Source organism: Mauremys mutica, chromosome 9 (genome assembly GCF_020497125.1).
Source record: "Mauremys mutica isolate MM-2020 ecotype Southern chromosome 9, ASM2049712v1, whole genome shotgun sequence".
NCBI lineage: Eukaryota > Metazoa > Chordata > Testudines > Geoemydidae > Mauremys > Mauremys mutica.
Window position 1 is genome coordinate 86,370,759 of NC_059080.1, and position 27,094 is coordinate 86,397,852.

At 41.7% G+C, this 27,094-nt stretch overlaps 1 protein-coding gene across 1 annotated transcript in view; it reads right to left on the reverse strand.

Moving 5' to 3' along the window:
- Positions 1-27,094, reverse strand: part of SI (sucrase-isomaltase) — a 213,989-nt gene that overhangs the window by 49,623 nt on the left and 137,272 nt on the right. The window contains 13 exon segments of the mRNA XM_045029086.1: positions 563-647; positions 2,356-2,490; positions 5,478-5,540; positions 5,955-6,065; positions 6,203-6,331; positions 8,015-8,140; positions 8,246-8,358; positions 8,465-8,561; positions 10,500-10,668; positions 12,351-12,505; positions 15,827-16,033; positions 19,089-19,238; positions 20,523-20,693. Coding sequence (XP_044885021.1) covers positions 563-647; positions 2,356-2,490; positions 5,478-5,540; positions 5,955-6,065; positions 6,203-6,331; positions 8,015-8,140; positions 8,246-8,358; positions 8,465-8,561; positions 10,500-10,668; positions 12,351-12,505; positions 15,827-16,033; positions 19,089-19,238; positions 20,523-20,693 — 1,711 coding nt within the window.

Here is a 27,094-nt window from a genome sequence, read left to right on the forward strand (position 1 = left end):
CAAGAACATTTAGGGCCATGAGTTCCCAGCAACTTTGCAACAGTAGTTCCTCAAGTAGAATGATGGCATGATGTATCCCTTGATGGTATCACTCCAATTTTTTGAGAATTTGTCTCCAAATACTATCTATGTCCAACACTCTTGTATACTAATTCACGGCCACAATATTATTACAATCTGGATAGGAGCATGTACCGACTATCATTGTCCTCACTACAAAAGTGCTATTTTAGTATGTGGAATCAGGACCTTAGTTTGCAAGTTCTCCTTAGATTTTTAACTACAGCCCCAAAGTATATCACAGGAAGTAATCTAAAATAAAAGAATATTGTTGATGCTTACATCCCTTTCCTTGCAGCATGGATTTTAATATGAAAACATAAATTAATGCTGAATATTTTATGCCAGGTTGGACCAAATAAACATTCTTATTTTGGCCCACAGAGAATAATTAATAATAAAGGAGCTAGTTTACAAATCTTTTCTCCTGGGTGACACAGGGTATGATTTAATAACAATCTGTGTGATAATAAGAATGCAAAGTACAGATAAGATTCCTTACGTGGCATATAAGGTGGGTTGTTTAGAAGTGGTTCTCTGCAGCCATCAACCGCTCCATTAATAAAGCTTGCTGGTTCATTCATGTCCTTTTTTTTTTTTTTTTTAAAGAAAAGAACACAAATATTCAGTAACTTTGCCCTGAACCAATGTCAATTCACATATTCAATGAGCTAGACTTTCCTAAATGTGTTTCAATTCTAAGGGGAAAATATGCCATCTATTTGTGAACGAGGGAGCAAATATACACACAAATTGAATACAAATGGAAAATTCATCAGAACCCTTCTGCTGACAAATGCTGAGCTGTTATGAATGTTATTTCATTTCCTCACTAGCTGTTGGCCTCCCCGAGCTCTGACTGAATTAATTAGGGTGCTCCCCCAAACTTGCCTTTTATTTCCATACACTAAAGGCCCCTGCTTCTCAGGCTTCTGGCTGAGAAGCTATGGACGTGGCTGTATAGCTCCCTATGGAGTACATCTGTGTCATTTCTGAATCAGCATGGGGAAGAGAGAAAATCACTACACAGGGCAGGGCAGAGGGGTGCACTCTTTAAGCCTAGAAGCTGCTTGTGTTTCATGTTTCTCACACATCTCGAATTCTATTATCCATATGCACGCTGAGTAGCACCATATGCCCATTGAAATGTCCCCACAGATCACTGCAATCTGAACTCTGTGCTTGTCTTCACCAGTCAAGCATTTTACTATTCAACAGGCTCCACTTTGCATATTTTACTCGAGCCATCCAAAATCCTACCCCTTCATTTGTTTTATACGAGCTAACCGACAGACATTTGTGCTGGATTCAGAAACACAGACTAGAACAGTAATAGATTTTTTTCAATGCTTGTCAAAGTACAGTATCATGATATTGATGGTGTTTATCTTAATGGGCATATCATTATTGTACTGTATTAATAAGCTCAGAAATCTCTATGTTGACATATATCTTTAGGAGATGGATACAGAGTAACATTTTCTGTAAATGAAAGCCATGCATATTGCAATCTCTTGAAATTGAGATTTTCAAAGGAGTCTAGGGAATTTAGTCATATCTTCTAATAAAACTAGCGTGTGTCATAATCCTCTAGACTACTTTGAAACTTAACCCAAACATTTCGTATATCAGCCATTTGGATAAAACATACTGCAGGAACACAGATTTTCTTAACAGAAGGTTTTCCCTCATGGTGGCAATTCATTAACTCAGTTATTTTACATCGGATGGCAACAATTACTTAGAAAGCAAGGTGATCTTTTGCAGTGATTTTGGGAGGAGTTGTTAAGAGAACAATAACTCACTGAACTCAATTTGTTTTAACCCCAACTGTTTTGAGCACTAAATTGACTCATAAAGATTACACAACTGGGAAATACCCTTGCAGGGGTATGCATTAGATTACTTTGCTAGAACTAGTGCTCTGATTTCCCTTCCTGCTAATATGCATTTCATCCACAGTTGTTTATACTGGCTCACCACAAAGTCAGACCCGATCCTTAAACTCCCACAGAAAGCAGAATGTCATGTGGCCGTCAGGCACAGAGTCCCCAAAACAAACAGCATTAAACACATACATCATGTCTGAAGTTATTGGTGAGGCTAACACTCAGGTTTCCACATTGTGGGCTCACCCATTGAGATGAAGAGGCAGTCAACACAGTATTCAAGATAATGAACTACTTAGTAGCATACAAGTTACTGAAACCTTCTTAGAATAGTAAGAATTTTGTGAAACCGGCAACAAATGTCCTACAAGGTGTATTACTAAACCAAGAGAAGGCATGCACTTACAGTCCACAGGCCATCAAATTTTACACTCTTCGCTGGATCATTTGGGTTAGTGTAGAAGTCTACTATTTCTCTTTGCCACCACTGTGCTGTCGAATTGCGGAAGAAATCTGGGAAAGCTGCATAAGCTCTGTACAGCTAAAATAGTAGCATACAATATATGAAAAGAGACACAGGTTTGGATAACAATGTATTCAACTGCTTTAACAACCTCAACAAATTAAACACTGGCTAAGATTGTAATTAAACTACAGAAATCTATTGTTAATATCAACCTATAGTGGTGTGAAACTCAATCCTAAAACTCATATTCTTTGTTAACTGTTCAAGTAAACATGTCTCAGACTAAAGTAAATAGTCTCCGGTAAATAGAGCATTAGACTAAATGTATAACCCAAATCAAAAAGAGACAGTAAGAGCACCAAAAGAATGCCACCATGGCTAAACAGCAGAGTAAGGGAGGCCATTAGTGGCAAAAAGGCATCCTTTAAAATTTGGAAGTCAAATTCAAGTGACAAAAAACAGGAAGGAGAACAAACTCTGGCAAGTTTATTATGAGAGTATCATAAGGAAACCAAGAAAGAATTTGAGAAGCAACTTCTTCAAGACATAAAAACTAACAGTAAGATTTTTTAAGTATATGAGAGGCAGGAAGCCTGCCATTCAGGCAGTGGGGCCATTGGATGACAAAAGTGTTAAGGGATCACTCAAGGAAGACAAGGCTATTGCACAGAAACTAAATGAACGATTTGCATCAGTTTTCACTGCAAAGAGGTTGGGGAAAGGCCCACAATAAAGCTATTCTTTTGGGGCAACAAATCTGGATAAAGATATTTTGGGGGGGGGGGGGGGAGAGACTTTTGTAAAAGTAAGCCATGCCTCACCATTCCATTAGAATTCTTAAAGGGTCTCAACAAGCATATGGATAACGGAGATCCAGTCAATATAGTGCACTTGGATTTTCGGAAAGCCTTTGACAATGTCCCTCCCCAAAGGCTTTTAAGCAAAACAAATAGTCATGGGATAAGAGAGAAGATTGTCTCATGGACCAATAACTGATTGAAGGAAAAGAAACAAAGGGTTGGAATAAAGTCAGTTTTCACAATGGAAAGAGGTGAACAGCAGAGACCACAAGGGTCTGTACTGGCACCTGTGCTGTTCAAAAAATTCATTAATGAACTATAAGGGGTGATGAACAGTGAAATGGCAAAGTGTGCAGACAATAGAGACTTATTCACGATAGTTACGTCCAAAGGAGACTGAGGAGTTATAAAAGGATCTCACAAAACTGGGTGACTGGACAACAAAATGCCAGACGAAATCAACTTTGGAAAGTAATGCACATTGGAAGAAAGAATCCCAGCTTTACAGATACAATGCCACTAAACAAATCTAGGGTACACTGATACCTTGAGGCGACCAGAATTGGACACAGCATTCATTCGGGGGAAAAAAGATTTAGTGGAACTGGAAAAGGTTCAGAGAAGGGCAACAAAGATGATCAAGGGTATGGAATGGCTTCCATCCAAGGAGAGACTAAAAAGACCGCGATTATTCAGCTTAAGAGAGACATGACTAAGGGGGATATAATAGAAGTCCAAACAGTAATAAATGGTGTAGAAAAAGTGAAGTGTTATTTACACTTTCACACAATGCAAACACCAAGGATCACCAAAGGAAATTAATAGGCAACAGTTTTAATACAAACAAGAGGATGTACATTTTTGCTCTGTTCTCTACTCTCCCCCTTAAGTTCTGGTACGTGCTACTGTTGGAGACAGGATGGTGGGTTTAGATGGACCAGCAGTCTGACCCACGATGCCAGGTCCTATGTTCTTAAGTCATGTCAGCATGACTCTTAAGGAGAGGATGAACCATTCACTTCTCACAAGACTCAATTCTTCATATAGGACTGACTTGTAAACCAGTACTACACATAACCTATCACAAAAAAGGCAGATGTAGAAGGCCTGAGACAGTTTCAGGGCCTGATTCCATATATTGGCTTCAGGGGAATCGGATGCTGCTTAAGACTCCATGCAAAGGATGTCTTATGTTTCTTGCTGGTGCCTGGCCACACTTGTAGGCCGGGTTTTAACAGCTTGTATCTGTGGGATTGCTATAAGATAATAGGGACAGAAGTTGAAATGCTGTCTCATTGCCTATGTGTTCACTGGAGTAGAAGGTACAATTTCCAGCTTGGGTAGACAGAACAGTAGCAGCTCTGACTGAGCTAGTGTGATAAAAATAGAAGCATGGTGAAAGCCGCAGAAGTGCCTAACAGATCAGAGCATGATCCCGTCTGAGACTCTAGGGATGTATGTAGGCTCCTAGCTCCTCCCAGTGCTTGTGCTGATGTGGCTACACTTCTGTTTTTAATCTATGTGTACTTAATCTGGAAATTACACCTCCTAGCTCTAGTGCAGACATATTCTAAGCCACTGGTTTCAGTGGAGCCAGGATGTTTCCTTAGGATTCTATCCAGCATTAGTACAATTGGGGGAACCAAAATCTAAATGAATGGAGTGTGAGGAACACTAGGGATTACATCATATGAATGGTTGGGGCATTTAATAGTCAACAGTGTGTGTTATTAGCAATAGTGCTCATTGAAAATCCTACGGCTGTTCAACGCTCTCAATTTTGTAAGATTTCATTATCCAACTCTTGTTTTATTATACGAAGTGTAGGTGTAGGATGACTAGTTTATAAAATACATTTAATAACTATTATTTATTATTTACAGTTTGTTTTTACAGCTTTACAGACCAACTGGGAACATGGTTTTATCAGTACACAGAGAGCTAGACAGTCAATGCCCTGAAGATCTTACAGTTTAAGTCCATAAGACAAAGGGTGGGAGGAAGGATATAACACACAAGGAGAGGGACTTTTTGAAATATTAGCTTAGTTCCATGATTTTTTCCCCTTATTAAAAAAATAAATCTGTGGTGTGGGGGTGTGCTAGGAGGGATTAGCAAAAGGAAAGGGAGATCATTCACAGAAGGGAAGAAGAGAAGAGGGACAGGGGAAGGAAGGAAGAAACGTAAAGTAGGCTGAGGTGGAGAGACTGTGAGAGAGAGGGGGCTGAAGGGAAGATTAGTGGAAGAGTTAAATGTACATACCTTGATCTGTGTTTCTAAATCTAAAGACTCATTAACTACTACATTAGGATAATCTGGCCAAACCTAAAGAGAATGGAGGGAAGAAAAGAAATTAAAATACACTGAATTGATTTTTATGTAGTTTCCAAGACCTACTACAGCTTTTAAAATATACTCTTTGCAGGTCACAGTGCACTCTCAACTGCAAAGAAAATATTACATGTTTTGCAGTCTACGTACATTTAGCACTGTACAAAATAAATTCCTTCTATGCCACATTCTCACCCCTCCCCTAAGAAAAGATATAGAGCTGAATATCATTATTATAGTGATCGCACTACCTCTCCCAGAGGTATCACAGACACACTAAACAAGAGGGGTGGCTGGCAAAGCCATAAGAAAGTCCTCAATTAAAAAAAAATACAATTTATTCAGAACAGTCATTTTTGCCTTTGAAATCCACTCCTCATTTTTAAACTGTAGTTCTCACAACAGTACCTTTGCCCAGACAATCTCAGTGCTGTTAGGCCATTTGATGAAGACATCATCCTGCACACCTCTTGTGAATGGTGTATAAGCATTTGTCTCATTGCCAGAGATAGGTGGGTCCTAAAATACAGAGAGAATCCAGTTTTACCCTTATTTTAAGAAAGCAAATATGTACATTATTTAATTCATTAAGTGAATTATGGTATTTCACTAACTAGAAGTAGACTAAGTGAAGAAAAAAGCACCAAACTACTGACCAGAATAGCGATGAATCTCATTCCTTCTTCTTTTATTCGATTAATCAGAGCAGGAAGTCCTGCAAAGTCTGGGCTGAGAGTAAAGTCTAACTTCCGGTCCATGTAATCAATGTCTGTATACTGTACATCCTGCAATAAGTGAAAACAAGACACAAAAAAAGTTAGAAATTATTTTAGAAGTCAAAGGCATAATTAAATTTAAGAAAGTCTGATTCAGACTGGATTAGCTTCCGAATGTTCAAATGGTATCCTCTGGGGTTCTTATTTTTTTCTGAATTAGTTTTCCTAACTAATATTTAAAACACAACAGTCAAAGTAAGAGAAGAGCTGGCTTTAACAAAAGTAAAAATGAAAAAATACTGTATTTTAAAGCAAAGACATTGGGCTAGATTCGATTCGTCAGTATGTTCTATATATTCATCCATATTATACATTTAGTGGATTTGCACCAGGAAGACGTTGGCTCAAAATATTTATATAGAGGTACAATTTAAGATTTGAAGGAAGCACCGTTTTCTAGGTACATATTATTACAATGTTTTTATATAGCAGCTAATACAGTTAAGTAAAGAGATATATAAATTGGAACTTTATATCATGCAGGGAGAATGCCATGAAAACAGAACGGTATGGTGCAACAGTAGCATTGTGACATGGTGGGAAAATTCTATGGTCCTTTAACTTAAGCAGTAGTTTATGCTGTTAATACCTGAGATCAAGAATTCAATCCTGTACATAAACTGACCAGAGTTGTTGTTACGAGTGGGGGCTATACATAAATGGAGATGAACTGCTGTAGCCCTCTGACATCTGGGATAAACTTCCCTGCCCAGAAGAAGTGTATAAACCACGCTAACATCAGTAGCTATTTTTCCTACTATAGGCCTTGTCTGCTCTTGGACAATATGAGGTGTTCTTAACTCAGGTTATCTAATTCAAGTTAACTAATACTAGATAAACTCATAGTGAAGACAGGGCAGTTTGTAGTTTCCACACATTAGGTGGAAGTAAACCACTAGCCACCAACAGAGTGAAAATTGAGTCAAGAACACACAATGTGTTTTTTTTAAAAAGATGCATCCCCTAGTGATCACGTATAGAGTTTTATGAGTTTGCTACTTTCTCTAAGATAATGTGCTTGGTCCTTTAATTCAAAAAGTAGAGGCTTGTGCTTTTAGATCCAGAGATGTGGGTTCCATCCTTGCAGACTACTTGAAAAAGGGTATCATTACAAACGGTGGCTCGTACCGGGATATGACCTACTGTGGACTTCATCCATCTTCTGCTCTTACACAAAACCTGAACAGTGATCTTAGCAATGTTAAGGAAGAATAATTTTCCAAATAAATGTACTCTGTGACAGCCAGCTGCATGGATACAAGCAATATGAGGCTACTATTAAGGTTCTACATGAGGACAAAATATGGATAAAGTTAGAGAATGTGTTGGTCTTCAGAATCTGTAGGAGATGGAAGCGAATGCCTTATGGTATGTTGGACAATCTTATCAACACTGTAGGGGATGAGAAGGTGACAAGGAATGGTGCAGACTTTTCCCTTAACTTCTTTCATTCTTTCCAGGTTGAGTAGCAAGAGTTGGTCCTGATAGGACTAAATTTAGTTTTTGTTTAGTGTAATGATAATATCATCTGTGAACAGGGCATAAAAGGGCTTACAGCATACAAAGAATACCGTTTCAGTACAGTATGTGCTTTCATTTCTATAATTATTTCTCATTTCTTTTTCCCTAGAGAAAAAATCTGTGATTAGAGAATTCAAATAACCTCACTAATTATAAATGCAAACAACATACATAAGGTATCCGAGCTGCCTTCATTGCCTCATAGAGGTCAGAGACTTCGGTGTCATTTTTGTATCCATAACGGCATAACTGGAATCCCAAAGCCCAGTATGGTGGCATGACCGGTCGTCCAATCAGCTAACAACAATAAAATAGGGGGGAAGAAAACATTTAATCATGGTAATATGGAAAACAGGACAAAAATACAATTGATTGTATAACTTTTAACATAATTAATCCTACTGCTGTGTATTCCTGAACAACCAACTCCGGCGTTGGGCCCAACACCATGTAAAAGTCCAGAATTCCTCCAATAGTGCGATATGTCAGAGCAGGCGTTGGCTGGAATGTGACATCTGCAAATGCAGAGCATACATTCAGGAACCAAGTAGTTGAATAAACTATTTTAATCAGAAAGTGCACAATAAAGGAAACTATTTGTGAAAGTAATTTTTTTTTTACCCATTGCATTACTGTTAAGCAAGAGGACTCCATGAGCATTTGCATCATTTTCCAGGCCCATGTAAAAGGGATGGACACCATAGGAATTCAGTTTGTACTGCAAAAACAAGAAAAAAGTTATGGTTTCACTTTGGAGGTGACCATATTGGTGAACATTCTACTGGCAAGTAAACAGTCTGATATTCCTAAATGATTACTGATAAATCCACTATCGTAAAACAACTTTCCCACCATTTTCATCTTTTAGGCACTTTTGTTGTATTGTACTGATAGATTCAAATGGTCTTTTGACATTTTTGTTTTGTACAAAAAGTTCTAAAGGTGTGATTGTAAAGGTCAGGAGAGTACAGCTATGTAAATAGAAGACAGCAAGTTATTTAATGACTAGACTGATGAAGCAGCATATAAAGGAGAGAAACATGTAACAGTCTAGAACATGATCCACCCATGTATTTTCCTATCACGCATTTTTAACAATGACAGCTCAGCACTTTACAACTAGAAAACCAATGATTATGGAGCACTCATTTTAAAGGGTCAAGTCATGTAGTTTGCTAATCCACTGAACTTTCATCTCTGTAGTTTCACAGAATTCCGTCACAAACATTTCTCCATACTGTGGATTGCTGGAATACTTGTTGTGATTGCTCCCACTGCAATGTGATGTGTGTAACATTAATGTACAGTTCTCATCACTGAACCACTTTTCATAAAAACACAAGTCAGGGTAAGTCAGTGATCAGTCTTAGTCGGTTTACGTATGTGTATATATAGAAATTATTATTTACATTTTAGGCCCCAAACAGACCGACTTCCTTCTCTTTCTGTTTGCAGGCAGAAGCCCTACCTGGGCATACTTCTACATCTTCTCAGGGAGTGGGGCCAGCTTGGCCAGCAGCCCCAGACTATGAACTTGGAAGAGAGGACAGTTTTTGCCAGAAAAGATCACCCAGGATTATGTCCAAGTCCTCCAGCATTTAGTCACATTTACAGGAGCAGCCTGAAAGTGATATCAGGCTGGTTCCATCGGAGCTCATGCCTGCCCTGCTCACAGGGAGATCTGACAATTGCATTCTCCTTGCTCCCTGCTTCTTGCTGCTGACATCTTCGTGCCTCAGGGTGGCCCGCGTAGTGGGGGGATGTTGGGATTGCATGACCTGGTACTAACCCGTCTCACTCTTGGAGGTGGAACCATTGTGCTTATGTTCCTCGCCATTTCTGCCCCAACATCCCCTGCGGAGTTGGTGTGTGCTTTCAGAATTGCTGGGCACTCTCCCGTAATTCCCATTAAAGTCAACGAGAGCTCTCAGCATCCAGCATTGCAGGAAACCTGGCCAATATGTATTTTAACTACGTGTGTGAGAGTGATTGTCTATGGGTTGCTCTCCCGCTCCCTGTCCTCTTTACACTAGCCACATTTGCAAAGTGGATAAAACTGCTGCCAAGACATGTCTCTATGAAATATTAAAACCACAGTATTTCAGGCTAGAAGTGGATTTCACAAAGTGGCCTTCAACAAAATCATCAAACCTTGAAAAGTTAATAAAAGTTACGTTTCCAGAACTTGGGAAGGATGAGAGAAAACTGATAAAAGGAAGGCCAAAAATAGTTCTCCAGTTCTGCTCAGTTCTTGTAGAACCCAATGTACTCCATAGAAACATAGGAATTGACACAACAGATAAGATCAGTGGCCCATATAGCCTGCTATCCCATCTCCAGATGTGCTAAATATTAGATGCTTCAGAGAAAAGGGCAATTAATCCAAAATGGAATAACCTATTTTAAGAGAAGTTTTTTTTCCAAACTCCAAGTGACCTGATAGGACCTTAACTGTTACTAAACTTTCTTTTGGTTTGTTGTAATAATGATAATGATATCTGTGACCAGGGCATATCATACACCAATGTTACTGCCTGCATTGTTTTAAAACAAAATATACTATAGTCACCCTGGAAAAAAAACCTCAAAGTAATGTGTACCAAGAACATAGCTGCTGCTTAGAAAAGAATCTAATTCAAATTTTATCTCTACTTACACCAGGAGACTGGTCTTTCGTAAACATTCCCCAGGTGTGCCAGTTCATATCACGCCGAAACGTAGTGTGTTCAGTTTCACCAAATCCGTAGACATACTGTGATGGCAGACGGGTAGAAATCTGAATGAACATGTCGCTAAAGGTGAAGCCAGGTACCTGAGAATCCCAACTGAAACAGAAGAATTACCCAACTTTCATAAGGAAAGAGCTGGAAAGATACACAAATAAGAGTTGCTGAGTATTTTGAAAGTTACCGAGAATATTTGGGGTAGTAGCCATGTAATTGCTTTTATTAATGAAGTACAAGGTGACTGCTAGAAGACTATCTGTGTCAGAGTGTAAGGAAATTGGGTATTATTGAATACACTCTGGAATTTAGATAAAATGAATACTAAATACGTATTAAGAAGTTTCCTAGAACTGAAGGAAACTCTAATTAATCTATATATTAATTTCAATTTTAGTGATGTTTTTAAACCCTGTGTATTCCATGCTTAGTAATGATGACATATCGGGAAGCAAACGAGATGTTCGAGAGGCTGATGATTAAGGTTTGAATGATTTGTGAAGTCAAGGCTGAAGACAGTTTTGTTGGCTTGGATAAGGACCTGAACTTTCAAACACAAATCAAATTGTGAAAATTTTGGGTCTCTTGTGTAATTTGTGCTGCTACTCAGGAGAAAAAAAAGTTTTCATAGAATCAGAAGATTCCAAAACCAGAAAAAAGCATTGAGATAATCTAGTCTGACCTCCTGTATAATACAGGCCATAGAACTTGCCCAAAATAATGCCTAGGGCATCTGTTTTAGAGAACCGTGAAATCTTCGTTTAAAAATTGTCAGTGATGGAGAATCCGCCACGACCCTTGGTAAATTGTCCAAATGGTAAACTACCCTCATTGTCAAAAATGTATGCCTTACTTCCCAGTCTCAATTTGTCTAGCTTCAGATGTCAGCAATTAATTGTGTTATACCTTTCTCTTCTAGTTGGAACAGCCCATTCTTACCTATTTGTTCCTTATGTAGCTATGTACAGATTGCAATCAAGTCACTTCTCTTTGTTAAGCTAAACAGATTGAGCTCTTTGAGTCTATCACTATACGGTATGTTCTCTATTCGTTTACATCATTCATGTGGCTCTTCTCTGAACCCTCTCCAGTTTATCAAAATCCTTCTTGAATTGTGGGCACCAGAACTGGACACAGTATTCCAGCAGCAGTCGTACCGGTACAAATATAGAAATAAAATAAATAACCTCTTTACTCCTAGGCAAGAGCCTCTTCTTTATGCATCCCAGAAATGCATTAGCTCTTGTAGCCAGAGCATCACACTGAGAAGTCCTATTTTCCACCAGATTTCCCACCATGATCCCAAATCTTTTTCAGAGTCACTGCTTCCCAGGATAGAATCTCGTATCATGTAAGTATGGACTTTGTTCTTTGGTCCTACATATACATTTACATTTATCCATATTAAAATGTCCATTTGCTTAAGCTCAGTTTACCAGATCACTCTGAGTCAGGAACCTGTCCTCTTCAATATTTAACAATCCCCCAATTTTGGTGGCATCTGCAAACTTTGTCAGTGACAATTTTATGTTTTTTTCCAGGTCATTGATAAAAATGTTAAATAGCGTAGTGAATATAAACATTCTGCTCAAAGTGTATGCGCGCCGCATTCATTCAAATCAAAGATGTATCCCAGCAGTACCACTTCTGGCACATGCACCCCTGCCTTCCTCATTCAAGGAGCCAAGGGCTTTAAAGAAGCTTGACCACTGCCTCCCTCTCCATTCCTTCATACCACTGTCCAACTAATAATGTCATCTATAGCAAACCAAGTTTTCACTTACATGATTGTTCCAGTGAGTTTGCGCCGAATCTGAATACCAAATGGATTGTTCTGAATGGTCACTTCATAGAGTCGACCTGCTTCTGTACTTGTTGGAGTACTAGGGAGGAATAGTGGTACTGGAACTTCATATCTCTGATTGTTGGCATCATAAATCTATGAAAAGAAAGGCAGTAGTCTTGAAAGTGTAATGCGTAAGAACTGTTTCTTGCGACTGTTGTTTTTTTAAAAAGTTCTCCTTAGTCAAAGAGCAATAAAAATTATTTGTGTGTGGGGTCATGTTCAAGAATGTAAGTTAACATCATAGTGGAAGTAACAGCAAACATTATAGTTGTGGTCCCTGTACTGTACAACAATTAGGACCTAAATTCTGTGGCTATTTTTCCTGGATTTTGTGGCCATGTGTGGCCGCTTTATTTACATATGAAAAACACAATCAACCAGCACAGTAGCCTTCATCTTGTTTATTTTGATGTTAAATTTCGTTTATTTACGCTGCCTCTACATTTTTAGTTTCAATATGCCGGAAAATTTCTTGCACTGGCCTTAAATAACTGCATTGTAGAAGATGTCAGAGGCCAGTCTGAAGGTTTTGGCTCCTAGGTATTAGATAGTTGGAGGCTGGGGGAAGTGGGAGGTAGCTTTTGATTGTGGGATAAAGCATATTAGCAGGACATTTCTGCTAAAATAATCAATGATAATTAATTATCACCTTAAGATTTCAGGCTTAACTCACTAAGAGTATTAGGCCAGTGTAAGAGATAAAACTCTATAGAGATTGTTAATAAAGGTATTCTAATTAATTCTTAGAATATTGGTTTATTACCATTTGCCTTCTCTGTTAACTGAATATTAAAAAGGTACTTACAATTATTTTTATGCCCATCATGCTTGGAAAATGCAATAATATCTGTTTATATTTTGGTTACATATGTTATTAAATGAAATGTAAGGCTAATTCCAGGAGGCTTCTGCTTCCTCTAAACTAGTGACACACTCCCAAACTGTCAAAACGGATACCACTCTTGGCCATAAAACACCCAAACATCTGTTATGCAAGCTCTGACATGCAGCTTTTATAACTTATATATTGCTTCAACTATTTATACTATTTTCTTGTATGCTATATTTTGAATATACATTTGTATATAGCTGGTAATTATTGTAATTGTTTACATAGAATTAAGCTAGTAGAATGTTCAGCTAAGGAAGACGATGCCGCACATGTGGTTGAACTGTGAAAAATAAGTGGCTGCAGACTCCGTGTTCAAGCTCTTGAACACCTTACATAATGTACAGGAGTCCACTCTCAATCCCTGTGTCCTTTAGAAGGAAAATAAATATGAGCCATCTCTGAGGCACCTTATGAGGGTTATAGCTGTGGAGGCTGATTTTTCACAGCTTGAAATGGTTCCTCATCAATTATTACCTCAGTGCTTCAATAAAACCCTGCACATCTATGTTCATCATTTATGTTTGTTGAAACTTAGGTAGCTCAACTGACACGCTGAGCTGTCTGTAAAAGAGATCACAGAGGAAAAAAAATTCCAAAGAGGTGAGAATTAGCACTCTGGAACCTCACACCACTTCGAATATTCAATATGTCAGACATGGGACACAATGTGATGTGACATTACATATGGAATAGTTCTAATTGCTCAGTAATCAGTATGTCATGCTACTGCAACAGTATGAAACAAAGCAGTGTTATCCACTTATTTGCACAGCAAGCCATCTTTAGCAGTTTGGAGAAAAGGTGATCACTCTCTTTGAATGATAAAACAAAATATAATGAAATAGTCTCTAGAACAGCGGCTCTCAACAAAGGTAAGCGTACCCCTGGAGGTATGCAGAGGTCTTCCAGGTGGGAAATCATCTTTTCTAGATATTTGCCTAGTTTTACAACAGGCTACATAAAAAGCATTAACCAAGTCAGTACAAACTAAAATTTCATACAGACAATGACATGTTTATACTGCTCTATATACTGTACACTGAAATGTAAGTACACCTCTACCCCGATAGAACGCGACCCGATAGAACGCAGGTTTGCATACAACACAGTAAGGCTCTGAAACGCTGCTCTGAGCAGTGTGTTACGGGTGTCGAGGGTGTCAGGCCAGGGGCTGAGGGGTTTGATAAGGGGCAGAGGGTCTCGGGGGCGGACAGGGGCTCCTTCCTCCAGGGTCTGGGGGGCAGGAGCTGTGGGAGGGCACTTTTGGGGGTCCCGTAGTCCCAGAGTGGCCCAGGGGATTAGTGGGGCGCCAGGAGCAGCCCGCTCTGCTTCCCTCGCTCCAGCCCCTAGCCGCGTCGCTCGGGGGAAGGGTTCCCCCCCGCACTCACCAGCAGCGGCAGAAGCGGAGCAGCCCGGCCCCAGCCCACTCCACTCCGCCAGCTTGCAACCGCAGTGCTCCGCTTCCCGCCACAGGTGAGTATAAGGGGCGTCCTTTCCCCAACCTCCCTGCACTCACCTGTGGTGAGAAGCGAAGCGCCGCAGCTGGGAGGTGGCAGAGTGGAGTAGGCGGGGGCCACGTCGCTCCGCTTCCCGCCACCGGTGAGTTCGGAGGACATCCTTTCCCCAACTTCCCCGCACTCACCCGTGGCGAGAAGCGGAGCAGCCCATCCCCAGCCAGCTCCACTCTGCCAGCTCCCAGCTGTGGCGCTCCGCTCCCTGCCACAGGTGAGTGCAGGACCTTTCCCCAGCCGCCCCGCAATGACACGGCTGGCGCCAGGGCAAGGAAAGCGGATCAGGCTGGGGCCGCGTCACTCTGATTCCCACCACATGTGAGTACGGGGGGGCATCGTTTCCCAATCTCTCCGCACTCACCAATGGTGGGAAGCGGAGCGCCGTGGCTGGGAGCAGGCAGGATGGAGCGGATTCGGGCCGGGCTGCTCTGCTTCCCACTGCTGCTGGTGAGTGCCTGTCAGGGGGCGGGGAGGGGTGGATAGGGGTGGGAGCAGTCAGGGGACAGGGGGGTTGGGTAGGAGGTGGGATCCTGGGGGTGATTATGGATGGGGGTCTCTGGAGGGGGCGGTCAGGGAACAAGGAATGGGGGCAAAGCACATTTGATATAACGTGGTCTCACCTATAACACTAGTGTGCTGTGACACTTTTATGTTTGTATGTATGATTTTGAAAGCAAGAAAATTTTAAGTGAGGTGGAACTTGGGAGTATGCAAGACAAATCAGACTCCTGAAAGGGGTATATTAGTCTGGAAAGGTTGAGAGCCACTTCTCTAGAAGGAGTCAGATGTGTAGTTGCTCCTAAAAAGATGCATCTGAGGGGAAGCCCCTGAGCACCAGGGCTTCAACTGTGGTGGCCTTTACATAAGCCATTCAAAAGATGACTCAATTCTTACTCTCTCCTACTCTCCTCTGTAGCCATGTATGGCCTAGTCACATTCTAGCTCACGAAACATGAAAAATTATCACTAATCTCATCATAGATTGTCCTAACAGATTCAGACTCAAATTACCTTGAACTGCAACATGTTGTCGTCATGATATTTCACTTCCAAGCGAAGTGTGTTGATAGGGGGAGAACGATCCCCATAGCGGTCAGGGATACTAGGATCTCTGGAGAGGTCGGCCGTAAGACCTGAAGCGGTGTTTTGAATGTTACTGACAGAATAACCATAATTACTTGGGTAGTAACATGATGGTACAAGGGAGTTAGAGGCAACCTGAAAAATATATTGCAGATTAGAAAACAGCATGTGAGATCATTCATTTTAAAAGACAATTCCAGAAAAGTCCCATTTTTAACAGGTAATTCATTACATGAGCAAACTGGTTGGAAAGGTTACTGCAACAATGCTGAACAGTGTGAAAACAAATCCTAACAAAGAACACAATGATTTATGCAATTAAGATCAGAGAAAACTTTCCATCATTACAGTGGTGTCCCTTGGAGGAGGACATCTCATTACAATTACACAGATATACAATTTCAATGCAGAGAATTTAAGGAGGTTTAGAAATATGACTCAAAGAACTCCCTGGGATTTATATTATATTAGCAGTGGCAAGGAACACTGCATTTAATGCAGCTGCTTAGCGGTCACTATTCTAAATCCCCCTGTCAAATTCCTTGGGTTTTTATGGTATTTTCATTTTCAGAGTGAGATTTTTTTCATGCTTTGTGTATGCCCAGGGTTTTTTTCTCTGCTTGAAAGTTTGAGGATAAGCAAGCCCACCTTTTATTGAATACATGGACAGGTAAAAAATACACTTTTTCTCACCATTATAAAGAAAAATTACGATGACAACAAAAACCCTTTCAATTTCCTCTGAACAGGTGTACAATCATGCAGGGTTTGAGAGGTGAAATCAAGCATGCACCAACTAGCCCTAAATGTCGAGAAGTGCCTTTTATTGTTCAGGAGGAAATGGCTGAGAATTTGCCTATTTACTAACTAATTTTGTTGACTGAGCATACTGAGAAGATCTTTTCACTGAGGACTCAATCTTACTTCCATTAGAATCAAGTGAAATCTTTGCCTGGCACATAGATTGCCATTGTCCTCCTTATCCTAAACAAGCTTAGAATCAAACAGCTAAAGAGAAGGATGGGAAAGAGAGAAGAATAGAATAGGGCTGAAGTGACATTTGAGACGATACTAAGTGTAGAAACCTTAGGTTCACATCTTTGGAGTTGCTCAAGATTCAGCTCTGGGGATGCTGATGTCAGCCAATTTCCGCTTTTTGTCTGGTCTTTTCAGATTAGGAAAAAGAGCCCAGTGGCAAAATGTCAAATGCCTGAGTTCCAGTTGTGGTGGTGATGGTTATAGTGGTAAGGATGATTAATTCTGCCTGCCATGCATAAGCAAGCTGCTAAGTGATCCCCTGAGAAGCAATGTCCAAAATGTGTGGCTACCTTGATCCATATAGGCATACTTATTTTCATCTCTCAAACATTTTGTTGTGTTGCTAAAACAATTCTGCAAGCTCATCAAATACCTAAAAACCCTAGTCGGCAACTCTTTTAGTTTAGATAAATTAAGTTAGTGTCATTAAAGTGGTGTCCTTATTCTTGCTTCACACAAATCATTTCTGCTTACTGTCTGTTACAGCTGTCCCCCTGCTGCATTCCTTTTTCCCCTCTCCTTTCTGTTTTTGCTGAGTGGCCGCCCCCCCGGCCATGGAACTGACTAAAGTCACAGCCTGGCCCTGCTCATAGGAATGGCCTGTGCAGACTAACTGGAGCCATTGCTCTGCCTAGGGAGGGGGCTTCTTGCTTCTTTGTTTGGCTCCTTTGTTCAGACCCGGGCTCGGTGTAAGGGGCACTGCCCAGAATGCAAGACCTAAAATGGCCAAATAGCTGAGCATATGAGTCATGCCTGTGGCTCAGAAACTTGCCCAGGCATGTCTGTGCTCACCTGAAGTCTCCTCTCCTCCCCTCTAACAAGGGGAACCAATCAAAGTTACTGGCGGGAAGCTGCCTGAGTTTGCTTTTATAACCAGACATTTTCTGATCAGACCTCGGAGAAGGTCCTTGCTTTGCCACCTGGTCTGATCAGCTAGGGGTCTTTGGGGGGCCCTCTCCCCGCTCTCGTTTGTTTTTGAGCGTACCCCCATTTTTAAACTCCCCTCCCATGAACAACGAATTTTGCCTGGAGATCTCCTGATTATTGTGAGCAAATCGAGTCCGCTCTGCATCCTCTGATGCTGAAACTGCTGTTCCTGCTGCTGCTTTGGGGATTGGTAAGAACTCCCTCTTGCAAACTCCCCCTGTCCTAGCTGCTGGGTTTCTTTTCCCAGCAGGCAGACCCAAGCTAACTCTTTGGTCTGTATCTGTAATCTGCTTCTAGCTCTGCAGCGCCTTTGCTGCTAGAAATAAGCCTGCTTGCAGCCGCCCCACTGCTGCAGCCACCACTAGTTAAACCTCCCCCCCCCCCCCGAGCTGTATCCTGGGCACACACCACTCTGCCCTCTGGAACTACCCCTAGTATAAGGTGCACCCATTAGGTTAGGTTTAGCCTTTAGTCTAGATAAATTGTTTGCATTGTACTCTGTAAGTTAGGCTTAGAGAATTGTTGCACTGTGTTTTGTTACTTGCTAATTTGTGTAGTCTTGGTGAAGTTAGATCATAGATAAGATTTTGCTGTGTTCTGTATAATTGTGTGGTTAAGTCTGTCTTCCCACTGTCAGCCCCCCCACCCGGGCTTCCCCAGTCACTTACAGCCTGTTTGTTCTCTGTATCTCGCTAGCTTGTTTGTTCTCTGTGTCTCCCTGAGTTTAAATCTCCCTCCGCAGCGCCTCTGCTTTTGCTCTCTGCTCCACCCCGTGCTTCTCTTCCCCCATCCCAATCTAGCATAAAACCCCATTGGTTACCCTTTTTCTCTCTGATACACCTCACATTCTACATTTACACCACTGTCACACATTTTTACCTAAAATTGTTTGCTATTTAACATATCTTATCCATAACTGTTAGTTGGTTATATGCTGCTGTGACACACCCTTTACATAGAAATTGTTAGCTACCTGTTACATTTATATTTCAGTGTTAATTGGTTACCAGCTGTATTGTACCCCACTGTATTGTACCCCACTATTGAAACCCCCTATACTGTTCACCAAAAGAAACCCCTCCCCAATTGTCTACCTTAACAAACCCCATACCACTCACTATTGAATATTCCCTGTTTCTGCATTTTCTTAATTAAGTTTATTTTGCACCCCACCAGTGCAGTAGTTGTCCCCCAAGATCCCCTACCTGCTGGCAGGGTCACTTACCTGCCAGATACAGCCACGAGCAGTACAATTTTCTTCTGATGCACCTGAGTCAGGATAACAGTTAAATTTTTCATTGTCTTCAGCCACTGAAGACCAGTCCACTGAGTAGGGTTTCCCTAGTTCAAGCTGAAGCCCAGTAATATGCAGCAGCTTCAAAAGGAAACAAAACAACAACAACAAATCTACCTGAGGCCATTGCATTTTTCACTCTACTTATTAGTTTCTTCTTTTTGTCTTCTTCCCCTAATTCAAATTTGAAACAATTTATCTGTGACTTATTTTAACATTGAATTCCAATCTATGGGCTTCCCAGGGACCCTGTAAAGATCAGAATCCTGCTCTTTCTTTTTATAAGCTTGGAGTCCATTCTGATTTCACCTGTGCACAGGATTTCCCACTTTCCCATCCAAGGAATGATAGCACAGCTAAATACAATAGAGTTTTTTTGTATGTTTCAGGCGCAAGGCAGAAAGGCGTGAGACTTAATAAAGGATACAGTTTCGTAGAAAGCCTTGGGAAAAGGCTAGAGGTGGCAATAACTTTGCATTTTTCCATCAGAAGAGTGGCAATCCTAAAAGCAGCTACAGGAGGTATGTTTATATTTGAAAGGCAGTCCAGAGGAACGTGTCTTGAAGGCCACCATGATCATCAGGATTTGTTTCAATTGCATTTAGGAGTGCTTGACTCAATTATGATTTATAGTTAATACTGACTTCTTCCCCATAATTATATACATGATAGAGTCACAGGGGAGGTTTCTTACTCCTGAGAAATCTTTTTATTATTTTAAGAAGAAGAAATGTGTTGGATATTTCACAAAAACATGCAAGGTCAAATCATGGCCCATTGGGAGTTTTGCCAATGGCTTCAGTGGAGCCAAGATTTAACCCATAGAGATAGGGTCTTTGCCTTGAACTGCATATAGCCTATGCAGGCACAAAACACAACAAAAAAGGTGAATAACTTAGAGGGGCGGGGGAAGGGAGGAGGAAAGAAATGGTGGCAAGAACAGAATCATCTAGCTTCTCAGTAAGTACTTGTTGAAGATACTATATTCCCTCTCAGTTCTCTTAAATAAGCTTTTAGGAGGGTTGAAAAAAAAAATCAAGCACTCAGAGTTAGGAATTTTCAAAGATTAAGGTTTATACTGCAGCAATAACTTAGCCACATTGCACATACGCTCTATCATATTGTCTTGCTTTTTTATCTTGTCAAATTGAAACCATGTTTGATTACATTTTGTGTTATTTACATCACACAACAATTCCAGGTTGTTTGATTTCGCAATGCAATTATTTCTAGTGGTACATTTTTGTATTTCTTAAAAAATATAGGACTTAATATTGCAACTGAGATCTGATTCAATGCCAAGTTTAAGGAAGAAAAGTTACATTATTCAGCAGATGGCTTAATACCCTTGAAGTAGCTGCTTACCTTTTCTGTAGCACTGTAGCTGACATTATGGAGAGATGGAACGGTCACACCATTTTGTTTTACTGTAACAGCTAAAGGTACTCTGTCAACTCCCAAGACTTTAATTTCATCAAATTTTAAATTGTTTGGGTCAGTGTATCCATTGTGCAAAACCTTAATCTCTAAAACACTCTGAAAAGACAACAAAATATATTAGATTCATATTGTCCCAACTTGCCATCAAATTGATGTTTAGATGTCATAGTCTCTTATAGTATGATCATTTATCCCTGATTATCACATTACAAATCATGCGGCTCCTTCTTTCCAGACCCACCTACATGTTTCTTATATTGGATGGCTATGCAACAGGTACCTGTATATAACACACATATGCATCAAAATGTAGCTTCTCCAGGTAGGACTGCATTTTAAGGGAGACAGCAGAAGGAGCGTTTTCCTCTTCCATTATGTACATGCACAGAGGTCAGCCACAACTGCAGTCCCCCCTTAAGAGTAGACTGCTCCTTGCTAGGGATCCCTGTTGAAAAACCAACCCCAAAGAAGCATGGAAGCAGCAGGGCCTTGGGCTCTCCTTTCCTCCTCACCCACTCGATGGAGAAAGGAACACTTGGTACACCCTGGTGAGAGGTGGAGCAGTAAACGCATTCTCTGCTGCACGTGCAGAGCACCAGGAGGCATTGCACAATGATGCCTGCTGCTCCAGCTGAGTCCGATTGCACACACGCCACTAAGGAGAGCTAGAGGTTTCATTTCTAGCTTGGGTAGACGTATCCACCCTGCCTCTGATTGAGCTAGTGTGTTAAAGGTAGCAGCATAGTTGCTGCTGCATGAGCAGCAGGACAGGTTAGCCATCCCAAGTACAGTCCTGTTTGAAACCCAGGTACATACTCAGGGCAGCTAGTACCTCCAACACCCCAAACGGCTGCAGCTAAGACAGCTATTTAGTGTATTAACACGATCAGAGCTAGCACAGGGGTGTCTACCTGAGCTGGAAATTACTCCTCCAGCTCCAATATACACATGCCTTTAGTACAGTCTGTAAGAACAGGTAAAATCCAGACCCAAAGGTGAGGGAAAGCATGGAAGGTCAGTAACCTCATGTTCTTGATTAATTTCAGTGTAATTGTACATCTGTGTGCTTCTGTTTTGTTTTCTTCCAAGGAGGAGGAATGACCCAGTTAGGGTACTGGACTGGGAACTAAGAGATCTAGGTTCATTTCCTGCTCTGCCACAGACACCTGTATGCAAATAGCTCATTCACTAATCAGGCAAAATTCTTGTTGAAATCAGTGGGCCAAATCCTGGGCTCCTCTGCGCAATTACAGCCCTGCACAAGGTGACAGAGAACTCCCTCGTCTCAGAGGGAACGTGCACAGATCACTATCCCTGCACCAGGGCTGTTCAGCCCTGCAAACCAGTGTGGAGGGGGTCTGAACCATCTACCTACACGTCCCCTCCCCACTACATACAGGTTGAATTGTGCCTCAGATGATGCTGGAAAGGAGCCTCTCTGTACTCTGGAAATGCAGGGTTAGCAATTTTGTCTAGTCCTTCAGGTTATGTGAGGGAAGATTCCATAAGTCGTTTCGCCTCCCCCCGCATTCTGAACTACCACAACGGACAGCAGCAAACAATAAAAGCTGGCATATGAGTGTAGGGGCAAGCGTATTACCAGAAACCACCTAGAACTTTTTTTTAAAATGTGACTATATTTCACGTTGGATGAGTTCCTTTATAATACATGTTGCTTTTCTCTATACCACAAGGAATTTGTAGATATGTGTGTGTTTAATGGCATGTTGTTTTAAAAATATGCATGAGATGATGAGCTATAATGTCCTCATTTAAATAGATTGGTAAAATGACAGCAAAAGTGCAGCTGACAAAATGATACTATTAGCTTCACGTTACTTTGATTTCTGCATATGTAAATGTTTAAGTTTTACAAATAAATTTTATGAAATATAGTTTCACTATCAAACAGAGTATTTAAAATATCTTCACAATACTTCTTAAAGATGTATTTATTACAATTTATTCATATAAAATATAGCATGTTAAATGCAATTCCAGACAATCTCAATACAACAGCTTATCTCACTCCAATTTCTACACCACCAACCCCCGGAAACTACAAGTGTTCAGAACCGGGATTTTGATATAGCTCATTGTAGAGTGAGACCAGCTGTGAAATTAGGAACCATGATGTGGGTTTGGATTGTGAACCAATCTTTCTCTCTGAAAGTCTGGGTGTAATCACATCTGCAGTTCTGGTTTGAGCCCACCACTAAATATCAGGTAGAACAGTGATTCTCAAACTAGGGCTGCCGCTTGTTCAGGGAAAACCACTGGAGGGCCGGGCTGGTTTGTTTACCTGCCGCGTCCGCAGATTTGGCCGATCGCAGCTCCCACTGCTCCAGGCCAATGGGGGCTGCAGGAAGTGGCGCGGACCGAGGGATGTGCTGGCCACCCTTCCAGCAGCTCCCATTGGCCTGGAGCAGCGAACTGCAGCCATTGGGAGCAGTGATCAGGTAAACCTGTGGATGCGGTAGCTCCTGGTGGGTGGCAGCAGGGAACCCCCAAGCTCCCGGCTTCTGGGGCTGCACAGGGTGGCAGGCAGCTCCGGCCTGCTGCAGAGGAAACCAAACTCCAGGCCGCCATGGGTGGCAGCGAATCCCAAGTTCCCAGCCCCCACAGGGGATGCCTAGAGCTGCAGGCAGCAGGGGTACCCCGCAGTTTCCAGCTGCTACAGGCAGCTCCTAGTCCCTGCAGCTGCCCCACTTGAAGTACTGTGCGGGTCTGCAGATCCCCATTTTGTCAGGGATATTTTAGTAAAAGTTAGGGACAGGTCACAGCTTCCGTGAATTTTTCTGTTTTGCCCATGACCTGTCCGTAACATTTACTAAAAATATCTGTGACAAAATCTTAGCCTTAATTATTAACCGTAAGGACGAGGGCAGACTGAGGCTGGATTAAGTACCTGGGTAGTTCAACTGACTTCAATGGGACTACTCATGTAGTTAAAGTGACGTACATGCTTCTGGTACTTTCCTAGATTAAGGCCTGAAGAGGATTCTTGGATCCTTTGGATCTGGGCCTGGTGATTGGAAGGGATCACACAGAGCTGTGACTCAATGAGGAACAAAGCAAGTGCTGGGAAAAGGCTATCAGGGGCCAGGGGAAGAGTCTGCATGAAGGATGGCAATTCTCCTTGTCCTTTACCTGACTTTGATAGCTTTATTCTTCAGGTCTTGAATTTCAAGACCAGGAGATACTGTGCAAGTTCCTCATTGGCATCACTCCGAGTCTCATAAGGCTACTAAAGCAGAAGTCTGAGGGAGGGCTAGGGAGCATTTATCCTATCAGACCTCGGCATCATCGTGTTTGAACAAAAGGAACATAAAATATTTGTTTCCTAACAGGACAGTTCGTCCCAAGACTGAGCTGCTCTTTCTGAAGGTTCTAATCCAAACTTCCCAGCACAGATCACAAGATAATTGATGTATTCAAGTCACCCCAACCCGGCAAAATTCACCGCAGGGTACTTAAGAAATTAACTGAAGCAAGCTTGGAACCCTTAGCAAATATCTCTGAGAACTCATGGAGGATGGGTGGGGTCCCAGAGGACAGGAGAAGGAAAAATGTAGTATTTATCTTTTAAAAAGGGAGGAAGGAGGACATGGAGAATTATATATTTGAAAACTCATGGCGAACGGGGGAGGTCCCGAATGACTGGAAAAAGGCTAATATAGTGCCCATCTTTAAAAAGGAGAAGGAGGAGGATCCGGGGAACTACAGGCCAGTCAGCCTCACCTCAGTCCCTGGAAAAATCATGGAGCAGGTCCTCAAGGAATCAATTCTGAAGCACTTAGAGGAAAGGAAAGTGATCAGGAACAGTCAGCATGGATTCACCAAGGGCAAGTCATGCCTGACTAACCTAATTGCCTTCTATGAGGAGATAACTTGCTCTGTGGATGAGGGGAAAGCAGTGGATGTGTTATTCTTTGACTTTAGCAAAGCTTTTGATACGGTCTCCCACAGTATTCTTGCCAGCGAGTTAAAGGAAGTATGGGCTAGATGAATGGACTATAAAGTGAATAGAAAGCTGGCTAGATCGCTGGGCTCAATGGGTAGTGATCAACGGCTCGATGTCTAGTTGGCAGCCGGTTTCAAGTGGAGGGGGGAGGGATAGCTCAGTGGTTTGAGCATTGGCCTGCTAAACCCAGGGTTGGGAGTTCAATGCTTGAGGAGGCCACTTAGGGATCTGGGGCAAAAATTGGTCCTGCTAGTGAAGACAGGGGGCTGGACTAGATGACCTTTGAAGGTCCCTTCCAGTTTTAGGAGATTGGTATATCTCCAATTATTACCTTTTATTACCTTTAGTACCCCAAGGGTCGGTCCTGGGGCCAGTATTGTTCAATATCTTCATTAACGATCTGGAGGATGGCGTGGACTGTACCCTCAGCAAGTTTGCAGATGACACTAAACTTGGAGGAGTGGTAAATACGCTGGAGGGTAGGGATAGGATATAGATGGACCTAGACAAATTAGAGGACTAGGCCAAAAGAAACCTGATGAGGTTCAAGAAGGAGAAGTGCAGAGTCCTGCACTTAGGACAGATGAATCCCATTCACTGTTACAGACTAGGGACTGAATGGCTAGGAAGCAGTTCTGCAGAAAAGGACCTAGGGGTTACAGTGGACGAGAAATTGGATATGAGTCAACAGTGTGCTCTTGTTGCCAAGAAGGCTAATGGAATTTTGGGCTGTATAAGTAGGGGCATTGCCAGCAGATCGAGGGATGTGATCATTCCCCTCTATTTGACATCGGTGAGGACTCATCTGGAGTGCTCTGTCCAGTTTTGGGCCCCACACTACAAGAAGGATGTGGAAAAAATGGAAAGAGTCCAGCGGAGGGCAACAAAAATGATTAGGGGGCTGGAGCACATGACTTATGAGGAGAGGCTGAGAGAACTGGGATTGTTTAGTCTGCAGAAGAGAAGAATGAGGGGGGATTTGATAGCTGCTTTCAACTACCTGAAAGGGGGTTCCAAAGAGGATGGATCTAGACTGTTCTCAGTGGTACCTGATGACAGAACAAGGAGTAATGGTCTCAAGTTGCTGTGGGGGAGATTTAGGTTGGATATTAGGAAAAACTTTTTCACTTGGAGAGTGGTGAAGCACTGGAATGGTTTACCTAGGGAGATGCTGCAATCTCCTTCCTTAGAGGTTTTTAAGATCAGCCTTGACAAAGCCCTGGCTGGGATGATTTAGTTGGGAACTGGTCATGCTTTGAGCAGGGGGTTGGACTAGATGACCTCCTGAGGTCCCTTCCAAACCTAATATTTTATGATTCTATGATTCTATAGACCAGTCAGCCTAACTTCAATACCTGTCAAGAACAAATCATGCCAAACCAACCCAATTTCATTTTTTGATGGAATTGCTGGTCTCGTGGATGGAGAGAAGCAGTAGAAGTAATCCAGCTTGATTATAATAAGGTTTTTAACACAGTCCCCCATGACAGTCTCTCAAGCAAGCTAGGGAAATGCGGTCTAGCTGAAACACTAATGTGAGTGAAAAAATTGTTGAAAGAGTAGTCATATTCAAAGAGTAGTCATCAATGGTTTGCTGTTGAACTGGAAGGATGCATCTAGTGGGGTCCTACATGGGACCAGCACTATTCAACATTTTCATTAATGACTTAGATAATGTAGTGGAGGGTATGCTTATAAAATCTGCAGATGACACCAAGCTTGGAAGGGTTGAAAGTATTTTTGATGACAGGATTAGGATTCAAGGTGAGCTTGGCAAATTGGATAGTGGGTCTGAATTCAACAGGATAAAATTCAATGAAGACAAGTGCAAAGTACTCTATTTAGAAAGGGGGAAAAATCAGTCTCACAAATATCAAAAGTGGAATAACTAGCTAGGCAGTAGTACTGCTGAAAACGATCTGGGGGTAACAGTGGATCAAAAGTTGAATATGAACCAATAGCGTGACGTAGTTGCAAAAAGCCTAAATCATTCTGTGGTGTATGAACAGAAGGTGACTGTGCTGCTCTACTTGGCACTGGTGAGGCCTCAGCTGTGTACAGTTTCTGGGTGCCACATTTTAAGATGTTGACAAACTGGAGGGAGTCCAGAGGAGAGCAACAAAAATGATAAAAGGTTTAGAAAAGCTGAACTATGAGGAAAGGTTAAAAAAACCTGGGCTTATTTAATCTTGAGAAAAGATGATGGAGGGGAAGCCTGATAACAGTCTTCAAATATGTTAAAGGCTGTTATAAAGAGGACAGTGATAAGTGTTCTCCATGCCCACTGAAAGTAGGACAAGAAGCAATGAGCTTAATCTGCAGCAAGAGAGAGGTTGGGTAGATATTAGGAAAACAATTCTAATACAAGTACTGGAATAGGCTTCCACAGGAGGCTGTGGAATCCGCATTTGTGGAGGTTTTTAAGAACAGATTAGACAAACACCTGTCGGGGATGGCTTAGGTAATTTGATCCTGCCTCAGCATGGGAGGCCAGACTGGATGAGCTCTCGTCTCTTCCAGCCCTACATTTCTA